This window comes from Pan troglodytes, chromosome 10 (genome assembly GCF_028858775.2).
Source record: "Pan troglodytes isolate AG18354 chromosome 10, NHGRI_mPanTro3-v2.0_pri, whole genome shotgun sequence".
NCBI classification, from domain to species: domain Eukaryota; kingdom Metazoa; phylum Chordata; class Mammalia; order Primates; family Hominidae; genus Pan; species Pan troglodytes.
This window is the reverse complement of record NC_072408.2, coordinates 127713211-127734155: the sequence shown is the minus strand read 5'-3', so window position 1 is coordinate 127734155 and position 20945 is coordinate 127713211. Positions and strand designations below refer to the sequence as shown.

General features: G+C 47.2%; 2 protein-coding genes and 1 pseudogene across 3 annotated transcripts in view; 1 reads left to right on the top strand and 2 right to left on the bottom strand.

Annotated features, from left to right (window-relative positions):
- Window positions 1-352: 352 nt before the first annotated feature.
- LOC467143 (large ribosomal subunit protein uL11-like) lies at window positions 353-987 on the bottom strand (annotated as a pseudogene).
- A 1408-nt stretch (window positions 988-2395) lies between these two features.
- LOC743003 (chloride intracellular channel protein 1-like) lies at window positions 2396-3134 on the bottom strand. Its single transcript, XM_063785358.1, has one exon. The coding sequence runs from the start codon at window positions 2981-2983 to the stop codon at window positions 2495-2497; it is 489 nt and encodes a 162-aa protein (XP_063641428.1). The 5' UTR covers window positions 2984-3134; the 3' UTR covers window positions 2396-2494.
- A 10339-nt stretch (window positions 3135-13473) lies between these two features.
- SPPL3 (signal peptide peptidase like 3) overlaps window positions 13474-20945 on the top strand; it is a 137480-nt gene continuing 130008 nt past the window's right edge. The window contains exons 1-2 of one of the 2 annotated variants that reach the window (XM_063784810.1): window positions 14145-15589; window positions 15710-15780. Coding sequence is in view for 1 of the 2 variants with exons in the window: in NM_001246615.1 (NP_001233544.1) it covers window positions 13778-13800 (23 nt within the window). In the remaining variant the exon portion in view is untranslated. 2 annotated transcript variants of the gene reach the window in all.

Below are 20945 nucleotides of genomic sequence, written 5' to 3'. Positions count from 1 at the left end.
GGAGAAACCCTGTCTCTACTAAAAATACAAAAATTAGCCAGGCGTGGTGGCGCATGCCTGTAATCCCAACTACTCAGGAGGCTAAGGCAGAAGAATCGCTAGAACCCAGGAGGCGGAGGTTGCAGTGAGCCGAGATTATGCCATTGCACTCCAGATTGGGTGACAAGAGTGAAACTCTATCTTTTTTAAATTTTAAAAATAAAAATAAAAATGTTCTATATACCATATGTAATTTGAATTTCAGAAAAATAGAAGAGGGAGAATGGGGCATTAAAATATTTGACAAAGTATATGCTGATTTCTCAAATTTATTCGAAGACAAATTTTTTTTATTTTTTTATTTTTTCCACAGTTGTCAAATGATCCTTTATTGAAATATTTTCCTTTGTGCCTAACTGGCTGGGCATTCCACAGCACCACTGTTGATGTCATCTATGATGTCTTGAGGGTGGTGGCCATCAACATTATAGCCCACAGACTGGGCAGTCCCCAAGATCTCTTTAATGGTACCAGATAGTTCTCTGGCTAAGGATCAGTACTGCATCTGTCAAGCAATGTTGACAATCTCATCAAAAGTGATACTCCCACTGTGTTTAATGTTTTTCTGTTTCTTTCTGACTCTTGGTGGTTCCTTGAGAGCTTTGATGATCAGGGCAGAGGCAGAAGGCACCACCTCAATCTGGGCTTGTCTGTTCTGAATGGTCAGTTTCATTGTAATACTCAGGCCCTTCCAGTCACCTGTTGCCTTGGCAATGTCATCACCAACCTTTTTTGGAGACAGACCCCGGGGGCCGATCTTGGGGGCCAGCGCAGAAGTGGCACCGACTTCACTTCTGGTGCACCTCAGGTATACGACTTTGATCTCATTGGGGTTGAACTTTGGCGGCGTGGTGGAGGCGGCTGGTGTTGGATGAACCCGGATTCGAGAGACTGAAGAAAGTTGCGCCTTGGCCTCCTCCGAGCCAAAAGCCGAGAGTCGAAGACAAATTTATAGATTCAAAAATCTCAGTGAAGCCCAAGCAGCCTGAATACAAAACAATCTGCCAAGGTATGGCATAGTCATTTTTTTTTTTTTTTTTTGAGACAGACACTCGCTCTGTTGCCCAGGCTGAAGTGCAGTGGGGCAATCTTGGCTCACTGCAAGCTCCGCCTCCCAGGTTCATGCCATTCTCCTGCCTCAGCCTCCCAAGTAGCTGGGACTACAGGCACCCGCCACCACGCCCAGCTAATTTTTTCTATATTTAGTAGAGACAGAGTTTCACCGTGTTAGCCAGGATGGTCTCGATCTCCTGACCTCGTGATCCACCTGCCTCGGCCTCCCAAAGGGCTGGGATTACAGGCATGAGCCACCGCGCCTGGCTCAAATTAGATTTCTATATCCAGTAACACTATCCTTCAAAAATGAAGACAAAACAGAGACATTGTCAGATAAACAAAAACTGAGTTTGTCACCAGCAGACCTGTATTATAAGGAACATCAGCTGGGCACGGTGGCTCACGCCTGTTATCCCAACACTTTGAGAGGCTGAGAAGGGCAGATCATTTGAGGTCAGGAGTTTGAGACCAGCCTGGCCAACATGGTGAAACCCTATCTCTACCAAAAACACAAAAATTAGCCAGGCATGCTGGTGGGCACCTGTAATCCCAGCTACTCGGGGGGCTGAGCCAGGAGAATAGCTTGAACCCAGGAGGCGGAGACTGCAGTGAGCCAAGATCATGCCATTGCACTCCAGCCTGGGCAGCAAAGTGAGACTCCGTCTCAGAAAAAAAAAAAAAAACATCAAAGAAAGCTCATTTGGCTGAAGGAGATGATACCGGATAAAAACTCAGATCTATAGGGCCAGGCACGGTGGCTCACGCCTGTAATCCCAACACTTTGGGAGGCTGAGGCAGGCGGATCACGAGGTCAGGAGATCGAGACCATCCTGGCTAACACAGTGAAACCCCGTCTCTACTAAAAATATAAAAAATTAGCCGGGCCTGGTGGCACATGCCTGTAATCCCAGCTACTCAGGAGGCTGAGGCGAGAGAATGGTGTGAACCCAAGAGTTGGAGCTTGCAGTGAGCCGAGATGGTGCCACTGCACTCCAGCCTGGGTGACAGAGTAAGACTCCATCTAAAAAAAAAAAAAAAACTCAGATCTATAGAAAGGAATAAAAAATTCTTGAGATGGTAAACAGTTGAGTAAATATTTTTAAATTGTATTTACATTTTTTCTTTATTTCTTTAACAGATGCGGCTGTTTATTTTTTCATTTTTTTCTCTATTTTATTACTGAAATATGTTGTCCTGCCCATCCCACCCCACAATAAAAATCTCACCCAGCCCCCCATTTCTTTCCCTTATCCCCTCTTCCCCACACCATCCCAGAACAAGTCTTCCAGGATTCCCTGTCCACTGGCCATTTTGGAGTGTGTCCATTGGGTTGCAATATGGAAACCACCAGGGCCTCTGTGGAGAAAATGGAGGGGGTTGAGGGAGTCCCAGGAGGGGCTTATTTGAGGGCATTGGCCCCTTGCTCATAGGCGAGCTGGATCTCCTCATCATCTGGGCAGGTGGAGACGGATTCTTCCCATGCATAAGCATTGCTCAAGTGCTGACGCGTTCCCGGGAAGGCCTCAGGGATGTTAAATCCCCGGTACTTCTTACACACCACCTGTACTATGTGTAGCTTTGGCAACAGGTTGCAGTCAGTCAGGGTGAGCTCATTGCCATTCAGAAACTTCCTCTGCGAGATGCCCTCATCTTCAGCACTGGTTTCATCTACTTCTTTTGGGAGGGGGGATGTTAAGTAATTGTCTAAAACCTTCAGGGCTTCCAGGAGTCCCTTCTGCAGATTATCATTGAGTGCTGGGTTTGAATTCTTGATGTAGGCAGAAAATTTGGCAAATATGTCCAGCCCAGCCGTGTTGGACTCAGGGTTCAGAGCTGCCAGCTTGGGGTATCTCGGAGGGCACAGTACTGCCTCCAGAAATTCCACCATCTTGTTGGTGTCTGTGTGCACTTCAGTGCCATGCAGCAGGAATGGGAGCTGCCCTCCTGGGCACAGCTTCTGCACTCTCTCAGTCTGTCTCTTGGTGTCAGTGGTGGTAACGTTAAAGGTGACTCCTGTGACCCACAGCACTATGAACAGTCTCAGGGAGAAGGGGCGGTTCCCAGTCTCGGCCCCATCACTGCCAGCCTTCACGCACAGTTAGACTGGCAGTTGTTCTTCCGCTGTGGTTGCGTCCCTTTTTTTTTTTTTTTTTTTTTTTTTGAAACAGAGTCTTGCTCTGTAGCCCAGGCTGGACCTAGGCTGGAGTGCAGTGGTGCGATCTTGGCTCACTGCTACCTCCACCTCCCGGGTCCCGGTTCAAGCAATTCTCCTGCCTCAGCCTCCTGAGTAGCTAGGATTACAGGCACGCACCACTATGCCCAGCGAATGTTTCTATTATTAGTAGAGATGGGGTTTCACCATGTTGGTCAGGCTGGTCTTGAACTCCTGACCTCGTGATCCACCCGCCTGGGCCCCCCAAAGTGCTGGGATTACAGGTGTGAGCCACCGTACCTGGGCCTTCCTTTTTTTTTTTTTTTTTTTTTAATCATATAGGCACACTGACAGATGTGGCTATTTAAGAGCTAAAGTTATGACATCGTATTGTGGGGTTTATAACAGATGTCATTTATATAATAAGAACAACAAAAGAGGGTGGACATGGAAATAAATGGAACGATATTGTGCAAAGTTCCTACATTTTATGGGAAATAGTACAATATTAATTTTAAGTAGATTGTGGGCCGGGCGCACTGGCTCACTTCCATAATCCCAACACTTTGGGAAGCCGACATGGATGGATCACTTGAGGTCAAGAGTTCAAGACCAGCCTGGCCGACATGGGGAAACCCTGTCTCTACTAAAAATACAAAAATTAGCTGGGCGTGGTGGTACGTGCCTATAATCCCAGCTACTTGGGAGCCTGAGGCATGAGAATCACTTGTACCCGGGAGGCGGAGGTTGTAGTGAACCGAGATGGAACCACTGCCCTCCAGCCTGGGTGACAGGGTGAGACTCCAGCTCAAACATGATAATAATAATAATAATATTAATAATAATAATAATAATAATAAATAGGCCGGGCGCGGTAGCTCACGCCTGTAATCCCAGCACTTTGGGAGGCCGAGGCGGGCGGATCACGAGATCAAGAGACCGAGACCATCCTGGCTAACATGGTGAAATGCCATCTCTACTAAAAATACAAAAAATTAGCCAGGGGTGGTGGTGGGCACCTGTAGTCCCAGCTACTCGGGAGGCTGAGGCAGGAGAATCGCTTGAACCTGGAAGGTGGAGCTTGCAGTGAGCTAAGATCGTGCCATGGCACTCCAGCCTGGGCAACAGAGGAAGACTCTTTCTCAAAAAAAATAAAATAAAATAAAATAATAATAATAATAACAATTTTAAGTAGATTGTGATAAGTTAAAGCTCATGAGATTCACACTCACTATAGCAGCCGCTTCGACTACAATTTAACGAGGGTACAGCTTTAAAAAAGCCAGTAAAGCCGGGGGCAGTGGCTCACACCTGTAATCCCAGCACTTTGGGAGGCCAAGGCAGGCGGACTGCCTGAACTCAGGAGTTTGAGACCAGCCTGAGCAACATGGTGAAAACCCATCTCTACTAAAATACAAAAGATTAGCTGGGCGTGGCAGCGTGTGCCTGTAATCCCAGCTACTCAGGGGGCTGAGGAAGGAGAACTTCTGGAACCCGGCAGGCAGAGGTTACAGAGAGCCGAGATTGCACCACTGCACTCCAGCCTGGGCAACAAGAGCGAGACTCTGTCTCAAAAAAGAAAAAAGCCAGTAGAGATATTAAAATATAATCATAAAAAATTACTCAGTTAACTCAAAAGAAGGTAGGAAAGGAGAAACAGAGGAACAACAACAAAAAAGATGGAATGAGTAGAAAACAAATAGCAAAATGGCAGAACCAAACCTAAACACATCAACAATTACATCAAATGTAAATGAAATAAATATTCTAATTAAAACACAGAAACGGTTAGGCAGGAGCCGGGCACTGTGGCTTATGCCTGTAATCTCAGTACTTTGGGAGGCTGAGGCTGAGGCTGAGGAAGGTGGATCACCTGAGGTCAGAAGTTCAAGACCAGCCTGGCCAACATGGAGAAACCCTGTCTCTACTAAAAGTACAAAAAGTACCCGGGCGTGGTGGCAGGCGCCTGTAATTCCAGCTACTCATGTGGCTGAGGCAGGAGAATGGCTTGAACCCGGGAGGTGGAAATTGGAGTGAGCTGAGATTGCACCACTGTACTCCAGCCTAGGGGACAGAGTGAGACTCTGTCTTGAAAAAAAAACGAAAGAAAGAAAGAAAGAAAAAGAAATGGTCAGGCAGAGCAAAGAAGAATATATAAGCATATGCTATCTACGAGGCACATACTTTTTTAAAATTTTTATTTATTTATTTATTTTAGACAGTCTCGCTCTGTTGCCCAGGCTGGAGTGCAGTGGCACCATTTTGGCTCACTGCAACCTCCACTTCCTGCATTCAAGCGATTCTCCTGCCTCCGCCTTCCTAGTAGCTGGGATTACAGGTGCATGCCACTACCCCCGGCTAATTTTTGTATTTTTGTAGAGACAGAGTTTCACCACATTGGCCAGGCTGGTCTCGAACTCCTGGCCTCAGGTGATCTGCCTCCTTGGCCTCCCAAAGTGCTGGGATTACAGGTATGAGCCATTGCGCCTGGCCTAAGGCACATAAATTTATTTACTTATTTTTGTTTTATTTTTTTCATAGAGTCTCACTCTGTTGCCCAGGCTGAGTGCAGTGGCGTGATCTGGGCTCACTGCAACCTCTGCCTCCCAGGTTCAAGCAATTCTCCTGCTTCAGCTTCCTGAGTAGTTGGGACTACAGGCATGCGCCACCACACCTGGCTAATTTTTTTGTGTGTTTTAGTAGAGACGGGGTTTCACCGTGTTGCCCAGGCTGGTCTTGAACTCCTGAGCTCAGACAATCCGCCCGCCTCAGCCTCCCAAACTGCTAGGTTTACAGGCGTGAGCCACCACGCCCAGCCGGCACATACTTTATTATTTATTTATTTATTTTTATTTATTTTTTTTTTTTTGAGACGGAGTCTCGCTCTGTCTCCCAGGGTGGAGTGCAGTGGCGCGATCTTGGCTCACTGCAAGCTCCTTCTCCCGGGTTCACACCATTCTCCTGCCTCAGCCTCCTGAGTACCGGTGACTACAGTCACCGGCCACGCCTGGCTAATTTTTTTTTTGTATTTTTTTTAGTAGAGAGGGGGTTTCACCATGTTAGCCAGGGTGGTCTCCATCTCCTGACCTCGTGATCCACCCGCCTTGGCCTCCCAAAGTGCTGGGATTACAGGCATGAGCCACCACGCCCAGCTGGCACATACTTTAAATACAAACCCACACTGAGGTTGAGAGTAAAAGGTTGGAAAAATGATCTAAAATAAAAACACACATCATAAGAAAGCTATATTAATATCAGATAAAGTAGACTTCAAAACTAAGAACATAAGACAGGTATTTCATAATGATAAAAGGGGCACTTCATTAAGAAGATATAACAATTTTGAGTATCAACCTAATCATAGTTCCAAATACATAAAGGAAAAATTGATATAATTAAATGAAGAAGTAAACAAATTCATAATTAGAAATTTACTTATCTCTAAATAATTGAGCTGCTAGACAAAAAAATCAGTAAGGACATAGAATATCTGAACAACATTATCTGCCACCTTGAATTAGTTGACTATTATAGAACACCGCACCCCAAAATAATAGAATTCTTCTAAAGTGCACCTGGAATAGTCACTGCAATAAACCATATGTTGGCTATAAACAAGTTCCAATAAGCTTCAGAAGACTGAAATCTTACAGAATATATTCTCTGACCACAACAGAATTCAATTAACATCAACAACAAAGAAGATATCCAGGAAAGCCCCAAGTATTTGGAAATTAAACAAGATTCTTCCAAAAAATACATAGTATCCATGGTATACCCAAATAAATTGAAAACATGTCCACACGAAACCTGCACACAAACATTGAGAGCTGCTTTATTCATACTTGCCAAAAGTTGGAAGCAACCAAAGTGTCCTTCAATAGGTGAAGGGATAAACAAACTCTGGTACATTCATATAATGGAATATTATTCAGCACTAAAAAGAAATGAGCTATCAAGCCACGAAAAGACATGGAAAAATATCAAAAGTATACTGCTACGTGAAAAGCCAGCCTGAAAAGGCTACACGCTGTATGATTCCAATGATAGGACATTCTGGAATAGGCAAAACTATGCAGACAGTAAAAAGATCCGTGGTTGCCAGAATTTGATGGGGAGGGAGGGATGAAGAGGCAGAGGGTGGGAGATTTCTGGGGCTGTGAAACTATTCCGTATGACAGTATAATGGTGGTTACATACCATAGTGTATTTGTCAAAGCCCGTAGACTGTACAACATGAAGAGTAAAACCTAATCTAATTATTGGCTCATCAACTGTAACAAATGTACTTACACTAATATACCATGTGATTAATAGGGGAGATTTACTGGAGGGAGAGGCCTATATGGGAACTCTCTGTACTTTCCCATCAATTTTTCTGTAAGCCTGAAACTTCTCTAAAAAACGTTTTCTGAAAACCCATGTTCAAAGAATGCAAGTGACCCCGTGTCTGATAAGCTCACCATATACCTTACTTCTGATCTGTCTTCCCGTATCTCTCTCCCCTTAAGAACTCTCACTCTTAGTCAAGGAGGGAGTTACGGAGGACAGAAGTGGATGTTGAGTATGACATCAGGCAAAACAAGTTGTTCTGGATCCTGGCTTGCCTTCCCCTTCACTCAAACATTCATTCTACAGACATTGAGCTTCTATTCTGGGCTAATCTCTCTGCTGGGCACACAGGATATAACTGGCAACCAGTTACAATCCCTTCCCAAGAAGCATTCACAAGCTAAGGGAGAAACTGACAAGTAAACAGTTGATGACAGTTCATTATGCCAAGTGTCATGTAGGTAAATTCAGAGGACAATGAGAATGCAGAGAAGTATCTAACCCAGCCTAGGTTTTGGTCAAGTGAGATTTCCTGGAGGATGTGACATTGCAGTCAAGCCCCGAAAACTATAAGCAGCAGTTAAGAGGCAATGGGAGGCCGGGCGCTGTGGCCCACACCTGTAATTCCAGCACTTTGGGAGGCAAAGATGGGTGGATCACTTGAGATCAGGAGTTTGAGACCAGCCTGGCCAACATGGCCAAAGCCGTCTCCACTAAAACTACAAAAAAAAATTAGCTGGGCATGGTAGTGGTGGGCAACTGTAATCCCAGCTACTCGGGAGGCTGAAGCAGGAGAATCACTTGAACCCAGGAGGCGAAAGTTGCAGTGAGCTGAGATGGCGCCACTGCACACCAGCCTTGGTGACAAGAGTGATACTTTGTCTTAAAAAAAAAAAAAAAGAAAGACCCAATGGGAAACCTCCTGGACTTGATCAGAGGATTGGAAGCAAAAAAGAACACAGCCCGTGGGGAAGCTGCAAGCAGGTCACTATGGAATATAAATAAAGTGCACATGCATGTGTGTGGGGGCGAGGGGTGGATGACAGAGGGGAGAAATGGGCTGGAGGGACTGGTAGAGCCAGGTCAGACCTAAGCCTTGATGTTCTCAGAAACAATGCTTAAGCAGCCCAGACAGACCTTGTAATGCCAGCTCCCTGGAGTCTGTGCCTAAAGCAGAGGACCCATCCTGGGGGAGACTCCCCAAGTCTCTTTTGAACACACTTGGTGGAAGAAGCTATCCTATAATTACTGTGGTGATAATTAGAGGCACCTGCATGGCCTCTTTCTTTCTTTCTTTTTTTGAGACGGAGTTTCGGAGTTTCGCTCTTGTTGCTCAGGCTGGAGTGCAGTGGCACGATCTCGGCTCACCACAACCTCCGCCTCCCGGGTTCAAGCGATTCTCCTGCCTCAGCCTCCCGAGTAGCTGGGATTACAGGCATGTGCCACTACCACCCGGCTAATTTTTGTATTTTTAGTAGGGATGGGGTTTCTCCATGTTGGCCAGGCTGGTCTTGAACTCCCGACCTCAGGTGATCTGCCCGCCTAGGCCTCCCAGTGTGCTGGGATTACAGGCATGAGCCACCGCACCCAGCCTCCATGGCTTCTTTCAGCAAGTACTGCACAAGCTGTAGCGCTCTCACCTGCAGTGGGGTGCAGAGAGACAAAGGCCTGAGTCTCTTGCGAAGCACACCTGACTCCCTGGCTGAGGCCCAAAGGTGTCACAGATACACCTGGGGCTGCTATAGCTTGGAGCTGAGTGCTGCTGGCAGGGAGACTAAAAGTCACTCCCAGTCGGGCACGGTGGCTCACGCCTATAATCCTAGCACTTTGGGAGACCAAGGTGGGCAGATTGCCTGAGCTCAGGAGTTCGAGACCATCCTGGCCAACATGGTGAAACCCCGTCTCTACTAAAAATACAAAAAATAGCTGGGCATGGAGGTGGGTGCCTGTAATCCCAGCTGCTTGGGAGGCTGAGTCAGTAGAATGGCTTGAACCCAGGAGGCGGAGGTTTCAGTGAGCTGAGATTGCGCCACTACACTCCAGCCATGTGACAGAGCAAGACTCTGTCTCAAAATAAAATTAAAATTAAAAAGTCACTCCCCAGATGCCACAGTCTGGGCAGCTCCCAGCCAAGCCACAGGCTTCAGATTTATTCCAACCTTGCCCTCTGGGGAGACTTCAAGCCTGTAGAGATGTTGACTAGGATCTAGAGGTGCTGTCTACTTCTCGGCAACCTTAGCCTGAGATGCTCAAGCCATTAGTCTCTGGGCCCACACTTCATCTTCCTGGGACCAGGTACATGGTGTTTCCATGGCCTGGACATCGTCCCGGCCCTGGCAAGTGCTGTGTAGCTTCTTATAGGGTCTGCAGCCACATTTCCTCAAGAAACACTTCGGAGGTCTCTGGTTCAGACAGAGAGAAGAAAACCTCTCCTCATTCACCACACCTTCACCAAACCCCTTCTCCCTCCTTTCTTCCACCAGATTTTTCCCACTGAAAAGAATGGTCCCTTTGCTTCTGGGAAGGCCTTGACTTTCCTACTCTAGCAGCTCCCGTTTCATTCATCCAACACCAACTTTCCACTTGGCTTTGACTTCTATGACTCACTGGGAACCAAAGCCCAAGTGAATCGCCCAGAGGCTCAGCGTGGCATTTTTGTTTCAAAAGTGACATGTCTGGTCTGTTTTGTTCTTAGCTCTCCAAAGAAAAAGCTTCTGCATCACCCAAAGCCACTTCCAACGGCTTCTGGCCTTTCCCATGGGACCTAAGCCTCACTCTGTGCCCCTTTGAAACTCAGAATGACTGCGTCACGTTCAAGGACACAGTTGGCTTTATGTAAAAGCACTTGGCAACGTTGTGAGAGCTAAATGAATGTCAAGAATTTAGCCCCTGGCCGGACGCGGTGGCTCATGCCTGTAATCCCAGCACTTTGGGAGGCCGAGGTGGGCAGATCATTTGAAGCCAGGGGTTTGAGGCGTTTAGCCAACATGGTGAAACCCCATCTCTACTAAAAATAAAAAATTAGCTGGATGTGGTAGCGCACGCCTGTAATCCCCGCTACTTGGGAGGCTGAGGCAGAATTGCTTGAACCTGGGAGGCAGAGGTTGCAGTGAGCTGAGATCACGCCACTGCACTCCAGCCTGAGTGACAGAGCAAGACTCTGTCTCAAAAACAAACAAAAAAAGTAATTAAATTTAAAAAATTTTTAAAAAAAGAATTTAGCCCCTTTGCCTTCTCATCTCCCCTTAATATCCCTGCATCTGGTGGGTTTATGGCTGGACAGATCTTTGCAGGCCGGTGTCTTCTTGTGAATAGTGAGACTAAGGGTCCCTGGTGATTTGATATTTTCTTGTTGCCCTGCCTCAAACCCTCCCCTGGACCTCGATCTTTTTTTTTTTTTTTTTTTTTTTGAGACGGAGTCTCACTCTGTCGCCAGGCTGGAGTGCAGTGGCGTGATCTAGGCCCACTGCAACCTCCACTCCCCGGTTCAAGCAATTCTACTGCCTCAGGCCTCCCAAGTAGCTGGGACTATAGGCATAGGTCACCACGTCCAGCGAATGTTTGTATTTTTAGTAGAGATGGGGTTTCACCACGTTGGCCAGGATAGTCACGACCTCTTGATCTCATGATCCACCCGCCTTGGCCTCCCAAAGTGCTGGGATTACAGGCGTGAGCCATCGCGCCTGGCCTGGACCTCAATCTCATCAGTGAGCCTTTTCCCAGGGCTCTCTGATAGAGCTTTGGAGGAAACACTTGGAACCTAACTGGTCCTGGCACCTGGCAGTGGGGGAATAAGGAAGGAGAGCTTTGCTTCTGAAGGGAAAGTGTACTTGGCTTTCTCTTTAAAGGGTTTCCCTTGGGGAACAGGCAAGCGGCAGATGTATGGGCAATGGCCAACTGATCCATTTGGAGATAGATTCAGGGTGTGGTGTTCCCTGTAAGCCTGGGCAGGCCCTGGGAAACTGGAGCAGAGCTAAATTCTGGCCTAAAGTTGGGCAAGCTGCAGAGAAGCTTGAGTACGTTGGTTTCAGGTGTGTGAGTTTCGCCTTCTGCAGAGAAACAGGGGGGTGAAGGGTGGGGGTGGAGGGGTGTCCAGGAGGGTTAGTGTATCTGTTGCCCAGGCATGTTTCTAAATTCTGAAGCTGCACTGGTTAATCATTTTTATTCATGAACACAGTAACTGGCAGGGAGGCTTAGCTGGGCCCTCAAAGTCTGGCCTCAGTGCACCTTCTCGGTACATTTTCTCAACACTCCAGCACAAATCACCCATCCCACTCTCGGATTCAAGCTCACCAGGAATTGGGCCTTACTTCATGCCATTCTTTCTTTCTAGAATGCCTTTTCTTTTTTTTTTTCTTTTTCTTTTTTTTTTTTTTTTTTGAGACAGAGTCTCGCTGTTGCCCAGGCTGGAGTGCAGTGGCGCAATCTCGGCTCACTGCAAGCTCTGCCTCCGGGGTTCACGCCATTCTCCTGCCTCAACCTCCTGAGTAGCTGGGATTACAGGCGTCCACCACCACGCCCGGCTAATTTTTTGTATTTTTAGTAGAGACAGGGTTTCACCGTGTTAACCAGGATGGTCTCGATCTCCTGACCTCATGATCGTCTCGATCTCCTGACCTCATGATCCACCCACCTCGGCCTCCCAAAGTGCTGGGATTACAGGCGTGAGCCACCGCGCCCGGCCAAAAGAATGGCTTTTCTTTGATAAGCCTCTCACCCTTTCAGACGGCCTCATCCACTCCTGGGGAAGCATTCCGCAGTACCTGGTGCCTCAATTAATCTCTCTCTTCTCTCTCCCTCTAAGCTCCAGATTCACTCTGTTGGTCTCTGGTCTAGCTCTACCGTGTTTATTTCTGTGCCGGTTTTCAGACCTCCAAATGGACGGTTTCCTGAGCCTTCTGCCCTTGCTGTTCCCTCGGCCAGGAACTCTTTTCCTGTGGATCTTTGCAAGGCCAGCTCTCTGTCATCATTCAATATCAGCTCAAATGTCACCTCCTAAGCGAGGCCTTCCTTGACCACCCTATCTAAAGTAACCCACACCTCTGCTCACTCTCTGTCCCCTCACCTTGTGTTACAAAATGTGTTTTTGTAAAACTTAGCATCTGTAATTATCTTATTTGTGGGCTTGGACTATGTCTCTTCCTTTAGAATGTAAGCTCTAGGAAGGCAGAGTGAGTTGACACATGGTTGGCACCCAACAAATATCTGTTGATTGATTCTGTGAAGGCAAGCGTGGGGTATTCGACTTGGTGCCGGGCCTGGGCGCAGTAAAGGTTGGCTGCCTGGAATATTTGCTACCTGAATGAATGAACCAAGGAACATACGAACGAAGGAATGCAGCCCTCTGCCTGTTGACTGACAGGTTGACTGACAGTTGGGGGGCCCGTGGCCAGCAGACTGTTGACTGACGGTTGACAGCTGAGTGGCAGCCAACAGACGCGCATCGGGGTTCCCGATTGGCTGGTGCAGCAGCCCCTCGGAGAGGGGCGGAAGAGGGTACCCGAGGCGACATCTCCGCGTGGGGAGGGGGGCGGCACCAGGCAGCGGAGGCGGCCCAACAGCTCCGGCTGTGCGAGCAGCAGCCGCCTAGAACCCAGGAGCCGACGTCTCCGCGCATGGGCCCGGCTCGAGGGGCGGGGCGCGCATCACGTGAGCGTGTTTTGGGCACGTGACCCGCGCGGGGCCAAGGCTCGCCCCCGCCCCCGCCCCTCCTCCCCTCGGCGGGTGTGATCGAGTGGCCTCGCCTCATCGCCTAGCGCCCCCCTCAGTCGCCGCCGCCTCCGCCCGCCGGCCATGTCCCCCGGCCGCCGCCGCCGCCGCCCGAGCGCGGCGCTCCCGCGGCCCCGCGCGCAGTGAGCGCGGGCCCGTCTTGCCGTTCGCCCGCCCCAGGGCCCCCTTGTTCTCCGCGCCGCCGCCGCCGCCATGTTGGGTTTGGAGCTGCAGCGGAGCCGCCGCCGCCGCCGCGGGTGAGGGAGGCCGAGAGCGGAGCCCGCCCCGCCCCGGGGCCCAGGGAGCGGGGCCGCCTCGGAGCCCGGCCTCTCCCCGCCAGCCGCCTTCCCGGCCCGCCGTGCAGCCAGCGAGCCAGCGAGCGAGCAAGCAAGCACCGGACCCCGGCCGCGCCTTCAGCTACGGCCCGAGCGAGCCCGCCGCCGCCGGGCCCGGCCACAGCCTGCAGCGGAGCCCACGAGAGGCAGCGCCATGGCGGAGCAGACCTACTCGTGGTGAGTGCGGGGCTCCGGGAGGCCGGGAGGCGGCAAGGGTGGGGGTCGGGGCGCCGGCGCGGCCCGCCGAGGGGAAGAGGAGGAAGAACAGGTGCGTGTCGTGGGGGGGGGGCGCGGGTTGGGGTGCACGCCCCCCTCTTCCCCACCGGAGGGGGCGGCTGGCGCGCACGGAGGGCGGTGAGTGGCCGGGGACCTGGCGTCCGAGAAGGGGAATGGAGGAGGAGGCAGCGGCGGATGTCATCTGGCTATGGGCGGAGCAGGTGATGGAGAAGGGGAGCATGACCCCGGGGGTGGGAATCCCACGGATGGGAAGTTGAATCCGACAGGCACCCCGGAACTGACTCGTGGGGGTGTTTCCTGGCCAGGAGGACTCGAAGGGGTGGAGAGAGGCAGGCCAGGGCAAAGGTGGGCCGCTGGGCTGAGAGGAAGCTCTAGTGAGAACAGGTGATAGAGGCAGAACTTCTAAGTTGGGAGAGTGGAGCAGCCGCCGCAGCTGCGGGGCCGCCGCTTGGCTCTGGGACAGGGAGCGCAGGGAGAGTTGGTGAGGTGGGCAGAGGCCCGGGAGTGAGGGGAGGAAAACTGCGGGGGGAGAGTCCACGAACCTTGGAGGGGAGTCACTGGTGAAGAGGTTGGAAGAGGAGCCTGAAGAACCTGTTTCCTTTTCCTTCTGGAAAAGGAATTCGTTGGTGACAGTGGGGCATGGGCAGAGTCTTTGTAAGGGTTGGTACTATTATTTTCAGAGGAATGGCGCCCAGGGCCAAGTGTGGAGGTGGAGGACCTGCAAGTTAAGTTCATTTCTGTGGGGCTTTTAAAGTTAGTAAGTAGCTCGTTAAGGGCCGAGAAGCGAGAAGCTACTGTGTAGTTTATGGGGTGACAACCTACATATCCGGAGAAGGGAGTGCCAGGGTTTGGGGGAAGGAACATGAGGGGTCTCCCTTTAGCATGTAGAGGTGGGATATTTGCAGGACGGGTTGAAGGAATGATGGCAGTATCCATGAAGAGTGGAAATAGGGTAGTGAGAAGGAAGTCATAGCTGGAGAGTGAGGAAGCAAGAAATGGCATGATTGTAGGAGTGGGGGACCTGATTGTAATTTAGAGAAATGGTTTGAAGATGGTTTACTCTTGAAGCAAATGTGGTTTGGGACAGAACTGTAGACATTCCCTTCTTAGAAAAGAGCATAATAGAATGGGACGAGCATGGCGTGTGGAGTTGGAAGACCTATTTCGGAGGTCCGGTTTGCCACCAACTTGCTTTGTTGATACGACATAGTAGTGAGTTCTTCGGTCCTTTTTCCTTACCTATAAAATAGAGGGAATTACCTTTTCCACAGCCTGTAAGGATTAAGTGAGTACATTTAGAAAGCACTTGGCAAACTGAAGTGCCACAGATCTTACTACATTAATTATGATTATCCTAGAGAAACATCTAAGAAATGGGTAATATCAGAAAATAAGGAATGGTTTTAGGTAGAAGACTTTGAGTGGATTATTTATATGTTAGAGGTTATAAGTCGGTAACTCATTGAGTCTTCACATAGAGAAAGGGAGTTGGGGATTGAAGATGATAATTCTTAAGAGAACTTCATTGATGTATGTGCAATCTCAAGAAGAAGGTAACTGAGAGACAAAGTAACCCTAAAGGAAGAATTAAAATCTTGGTGAACACGTGCTCTAAAAAGAGGTTTAAGCTAATTTCATAGTTTTGCGTGACAGCTGCCTTTCAGTAGCAGGTCATAGGGAACACAAGATTACAATTTCAGCTTCCTTCTGGACAGAGTAAGAAATGAAGGTAAAGGTGTTTCTGTCATGCCTTGTGGTTACTCATCTTGAGCTTCTCATACTCTGGCCCTAATGGCTGTGGCCCTGAGAGTCCTAATGGCTGCTTTGCTGTTTTTACTGTGCTGTACAGAGGCCCTGGATGGTTGAAAGAATAGAAAACGCAGTGCTCAAGAAATGGGGAAAATGAAAATGTTTTACTAGGTAGGTTGGACACACACGACCTCTCTCTGACATTAGTTGGCTCTATTAAGGAGGGATTACTTTGTGAAGTTTGACAATTTACAAATTTATTCTACTAAAATACTTCCTTCAATGTCAGCTCTGTTTGCTTTACAGGCAAAGAAACTCCTTGAAATCGGGGAGCTTAGCCCCTCAACCTTTGGCAGGTTTTGAGATGAAGAAAATTTTTACATCATCTGGAGAGAGGGTGGCATATAAGGGGAGACTGGGGAAAGCGGGCAGTTTCCTTTTTTTTTTTTTTTTTTTTTTTTTTTTTTTTAGGACGGAGTCTTGCTCTGTCACCCAGGCTGCAGTGCAGTGGCGCCATCTCGGCTCACTGCAGCCTCCGCTTACCGGGTGCAAGCAATTCTTATGCCTCAGCCTCCCGAGTAGCTGGGACTACAGCCACATGCCACCATGCCCGGCTTTTTTTTGTATTTTTAGTAGAGATGGGGCCATGGCCATGTTGGCCAGGCTGGTCTCAAACTCCTGACCCAGTGATCTGCCCACCTCGGCTTCCCAAAGTGCTGGGATTGCAGGCGTGAACCACCGTGCCCGGCCACAGCTTCCTATTTAATAGTTGTTCCTGATTCAACTGACTAATAATATAATAAAATAAGGAACTATACACATGGCATTCAATATACACATTTAATTCTCAGAAGTTTCTGAGGTAGGTGATATTTCCCTGTTTCACAGAGGAAGAAACAGGCTTGGGAGGCCAAGTGATATGTTTAAAGTACTTCACTTGTGATGCTTTATTTTGTTTGACATGAATTCTCCCATCATTTTACTCATTCTTATTGAAATATAAATATGGAAAAGGTATTCCAGTAGTCTATGTAGACTGATTTTTGGATTATCTGTCATTTTGCAGTTATCTTTGTCACTCTTCCCTTGGCTTGTGCAAACAATCAAGAGTTGATTACTTTTTTTTTTTTTTTTTTTTTGGTGAGACAGGGTCTCACTGTTTCGCCCAGGCTGGAATGCAGTGGCCCGATCTAAGCTCACTGCAGCGTCTGCCTCCCAGGTTCAGACAATTCTCCTGCCTCAGCCCTGCAGGTGGCTGGGACCACAGACGTGCACAACCACGTCTGCTAGTTTGTTTATTTATTTATTTTGTATTTTTACTAGAGACAGGGTTTTGCCATGTTGCCCAGGCTGGTCTTGAACTCCTGACCTCAAGCAATCTGCCTGGGATTGGCCTCCCAAAGTGCTGGGATTACAGGCGTTAGCCACCACACCCGGCAATTGATCTCTTTTTTTTTTCCTTGAGACAGGGTCTCACTTTATTATGCAGGCTGGAGTGCAGTGGCAAGATCACAGCAGCGCCTCCAGAGCTTAAGCGATCCTCCCACCTCAGCCTCCTGAGTAGCTGGAACTACAGGTGTGCCCCACCACGCCCGGCTGATTATTGCATTTTTTGTATTGTGTTTCGCCATGTTGCCGGTGCTGGTCTTGAACTCAGCCCAAGTGATCTGCCTGCTTTGGCCTCCCAAAGTGCTGGGATTATAGGCGTGAGCAACAGTGCCTGGTCCTGCTGTTTTTTTTTTTAAACAGATTTGCACTTTGTTTGTATGTGACCTTTGGAAAAACCAAACTGTGGAGACTGTTGTGCCACTAAAGATTTGTCTGAGGATGGACTTGGTGAAGAATATAAAGGCATATGCAGATGGGCTCCCTTAGGATTTTCGTATAATAAGATGTAAATTATTGGCAATGAGTTGATCATTACTGGAGCTGGGTGATGAGTACATGGAGGTTTATTATTCTGTTGACTTTTACATGTTTAAATTTTTCAGAATAAAAAGTTTTTTCAACAAGGCCCTTATATGTAAGTTCATGTTTGCTTGCTCTCTTCCTAGCAAATTCTATCAAAATCCTGTACTCAAGGGTTCAACTCAAATTCTGCTTAGCTGTGAAGCATTTTCTGACCACCCCATATGAAAATGATCTTTTTTTTTTTTTTTTTTTTTTTTTTTTTTGAGACAGGGTCTTGCTCTGTCGCCCAAGAGTGCAATGGCATGATCTCCGCTCACAGCAACCTCCGCCTCCTGGGTTCAAGCGATTCTTGTGCCTCAGCCTCCCGAGTAGCTGGGATTACAGGTGTGTACCACCATGCCCGGCTAATTTTTTTGTATTTTTAGTAGAGATGGGATTTCACCATGTTAGCCAGGATGGTCTTGATCTCCTGACCTCAGGTGATCCTCCCGCCTCAGCCTCCCAAAGTGCTGGGATTATAGGTGTGAGCCACTGTGCCCGGCGATCTTTTTATCTTTAATACTTACAGTTCTGTCTGCATAATTCCTTCCTTATCTCATGTAAATGCCTAATCTAACTAGATTGTAAACTCCTTGAGAGTAAGGACCATATGACACTAACCTTGGTTCTCCCATAGTGCCTAGCACATTGTAGTACACGTAGCCCCTACTGAGTAAATACCAAGTGGTAAATATGACACTGAATTTCAGGATGGTTCATCCTTTGTTGAAAGAATATTAAACATAAGGAGGATGCTACTGAGTGAAAAATAAGTGTTTATAACCCATGTACTTATCAAAGAGGGCTTTTTGTAACTTGGTTTCCTGATGTACCAGTGCTGCAAGAATGAGGAATACCATCCTTTATTAAAGTTCTAAATAAAAGCTATTAACAGAATAAATTGAAATAATTGGTAGTAACATCAGAATCTTTATCACAATTTAACTACAAGATTCTGCTTATAGCCTTTTTTCTCACATACACTGAGGAAGTAAAAGAATGCATGTGAAAACAGAGATTGAATGTGCTAACTAGACTTTTATTAATTTGAGAAAAACACCTTTCTTCCTGTATATTTATGAGCAGTTTTAGTTTAAGTTCTGTGAGAAATGGGAACTCGTCTCTTGATGAAGCAAAATGTGGTACTTATATATAACTGCTATTGAACCCCTGCTCAACATTACTAATGTTGGTGTGAGGGAAAAGGAAGTCAATTTATTTGAACTCCTTCAAGTGAATTTTGTTACCAAAATACTATCATAATAACCTGTGTATTTTCTATGTGATAGAGTTTTACAAGCATTGCTAAGTAAGGAAATTGAGGCTCAAAGCATGTAAGTAACTTGCCCAAGGATGTAAATGGTAAAGGGCTCAAAGTGAAGATTATCTGACACCAAAATTCTGACACTGAATCTGTCCACTTAATGTTTCCACAGTCTTTACTGTAAGCCAGCCCTCTTTTGCTTGAGTTCCTGTATTAGCCTCTTTGCTAGGTTTCTTCCATTATCTACCTGTTGGTACCTTCTTGGCCTTCTAACAACCTAAGTCAGATCTTGGCAGTTCTCTGCTTAAAAGTATGGGTTTTGGCCACACTTAGAATAAAACCCAGATTCCTTAGTGTGGTTCTTCATGGTTTGATCTTGTGTGTGTCTCTGAGGGATGACAGACGATAAACAAAATAAGCTACATAAGGATAAAACCCTTTCTGTTTTTGGTACTCTCTCCAGTGCCTGGCATTTAATAGATATAAATAGGTGGCTGCTCTGTGCTACCCATCTTTTTTTTTTTTTTTTTTTTTTAAAAACCAGAGTCTTGCTCTGTCCAGGCTGGAGTGTGGTGGCGCGATCTCGACTCACTGCAACCTCCGCTTCCCAGGCTCGAGCAATTCTCGTGCCTCAGTCTCCTGAGTAGATGGGACTACAGGCAGGCTCCACCATGCCCAGCTAATTTTTTGTAGACATGAGGTTTTGCCATATTGGCCAAGTTGGTCTCGAACTCCTGACCTCAAGCAATCCACCCACCTCGGCCTCCCAAAGTGCTGGTATTATAGGCATGAGCCACCACGCCTGGCCCGTGCTACTCACTTTAAGATCTAATCTCAGGGCTGTATTATATTGAGGTGATGTATTGTTGTGATAATGGACATTACATGTCAGGTATTTGCAAATATTATTAAACCTGGGAATGACAAATAACACAGGTCTCCATATCTAGTGGAAGTCAGTTCTACTTTTGGATTACTGTTGTGTATTGTTGTATCTGGTATGATCATATCCAATTGTAGCTGATGGAAGTTTTTCAGAGAGAAAGTAGTTGAAAATTTGTGTCTAGCATTATAGACTTTAGAAGATTTGCTCATTATTATTATTATTTTTTGAGATGGAGTCTCGCTGTGTAGCCCAGGCTGGAGTGCAGTGGTGCGATCTCGGCTCACTGCAACCTCCGCCTCCCGGATTCACGCCATTCTCCTGCCTCAGCCTCCCAAGTAGCTGGGACTACAGGCACCCGCCACCACGCCCAGCTAATTTTTTGTAATTTTAGTAGAGACGGGGTTTCACCGTGTTAGCTAGGATGGTCTTGATCTCCTGACCTCATGATCCACCCACCTCGGCCTCCCAAAGTGCTTGGATTACAGGTGTGAGCCACCGCTCCCGGCCCTTGCTCATTATTTTAAAAACATATTTTGCCTATAGTTAAAGTGCTATGATAATGTTGTTTGGGTGATGTGTGATTTAAACTAAAATTAGCCAAAGTTAACACCATGAATTTATATTTAAATCATTTTCCTCAAGGTTTTTTATAAAGCCTTCAGGGGGTAAAGAAAGCTGGAGAGTGTACCATATCAGCCTGTAAGTATCAGGTAGTACTATCAATTTAAATGCTTAATGATCATGCATTTCTCAAAAAGATTTCTACGTGATCATTTATTTTAGAGATGACAAATGCCATTGGATTGTGACGTGTCGTTCTATATAATTGTATTTTATTTCAACATTAATAACAATAAATTATTTAGTTCTCGTCATTCATATCTGTTTTATTAAACCGTCTCGTGAAAATTTAGAGGTGTCCTAAAAAGAGAAAGAGAGTGTTGATAACCAAGTGCTGTTTTATTTAGTTGGCTGTTTTTGGCATCTGAAACTGTGTGTGACTGCTGTCATGGCAGTTCGCCATAAGTATAATTTGATTTTTAAAATTCTATAATCTATTTTTGATTCTAGAGTTTAATGGTTCCTTCTTAGGAATTAAAATGCTGATTGTATGTGATGTATGTATAAATTAAGAAGTGTTTGCAATTTTTTTTTTTTTGAAACGGAGTCTCACCTTGTCACCCAGGCTAGAGTGTAGTGGTGCGATCTCAGCTCACTGCTACCTCCACCTCCCAG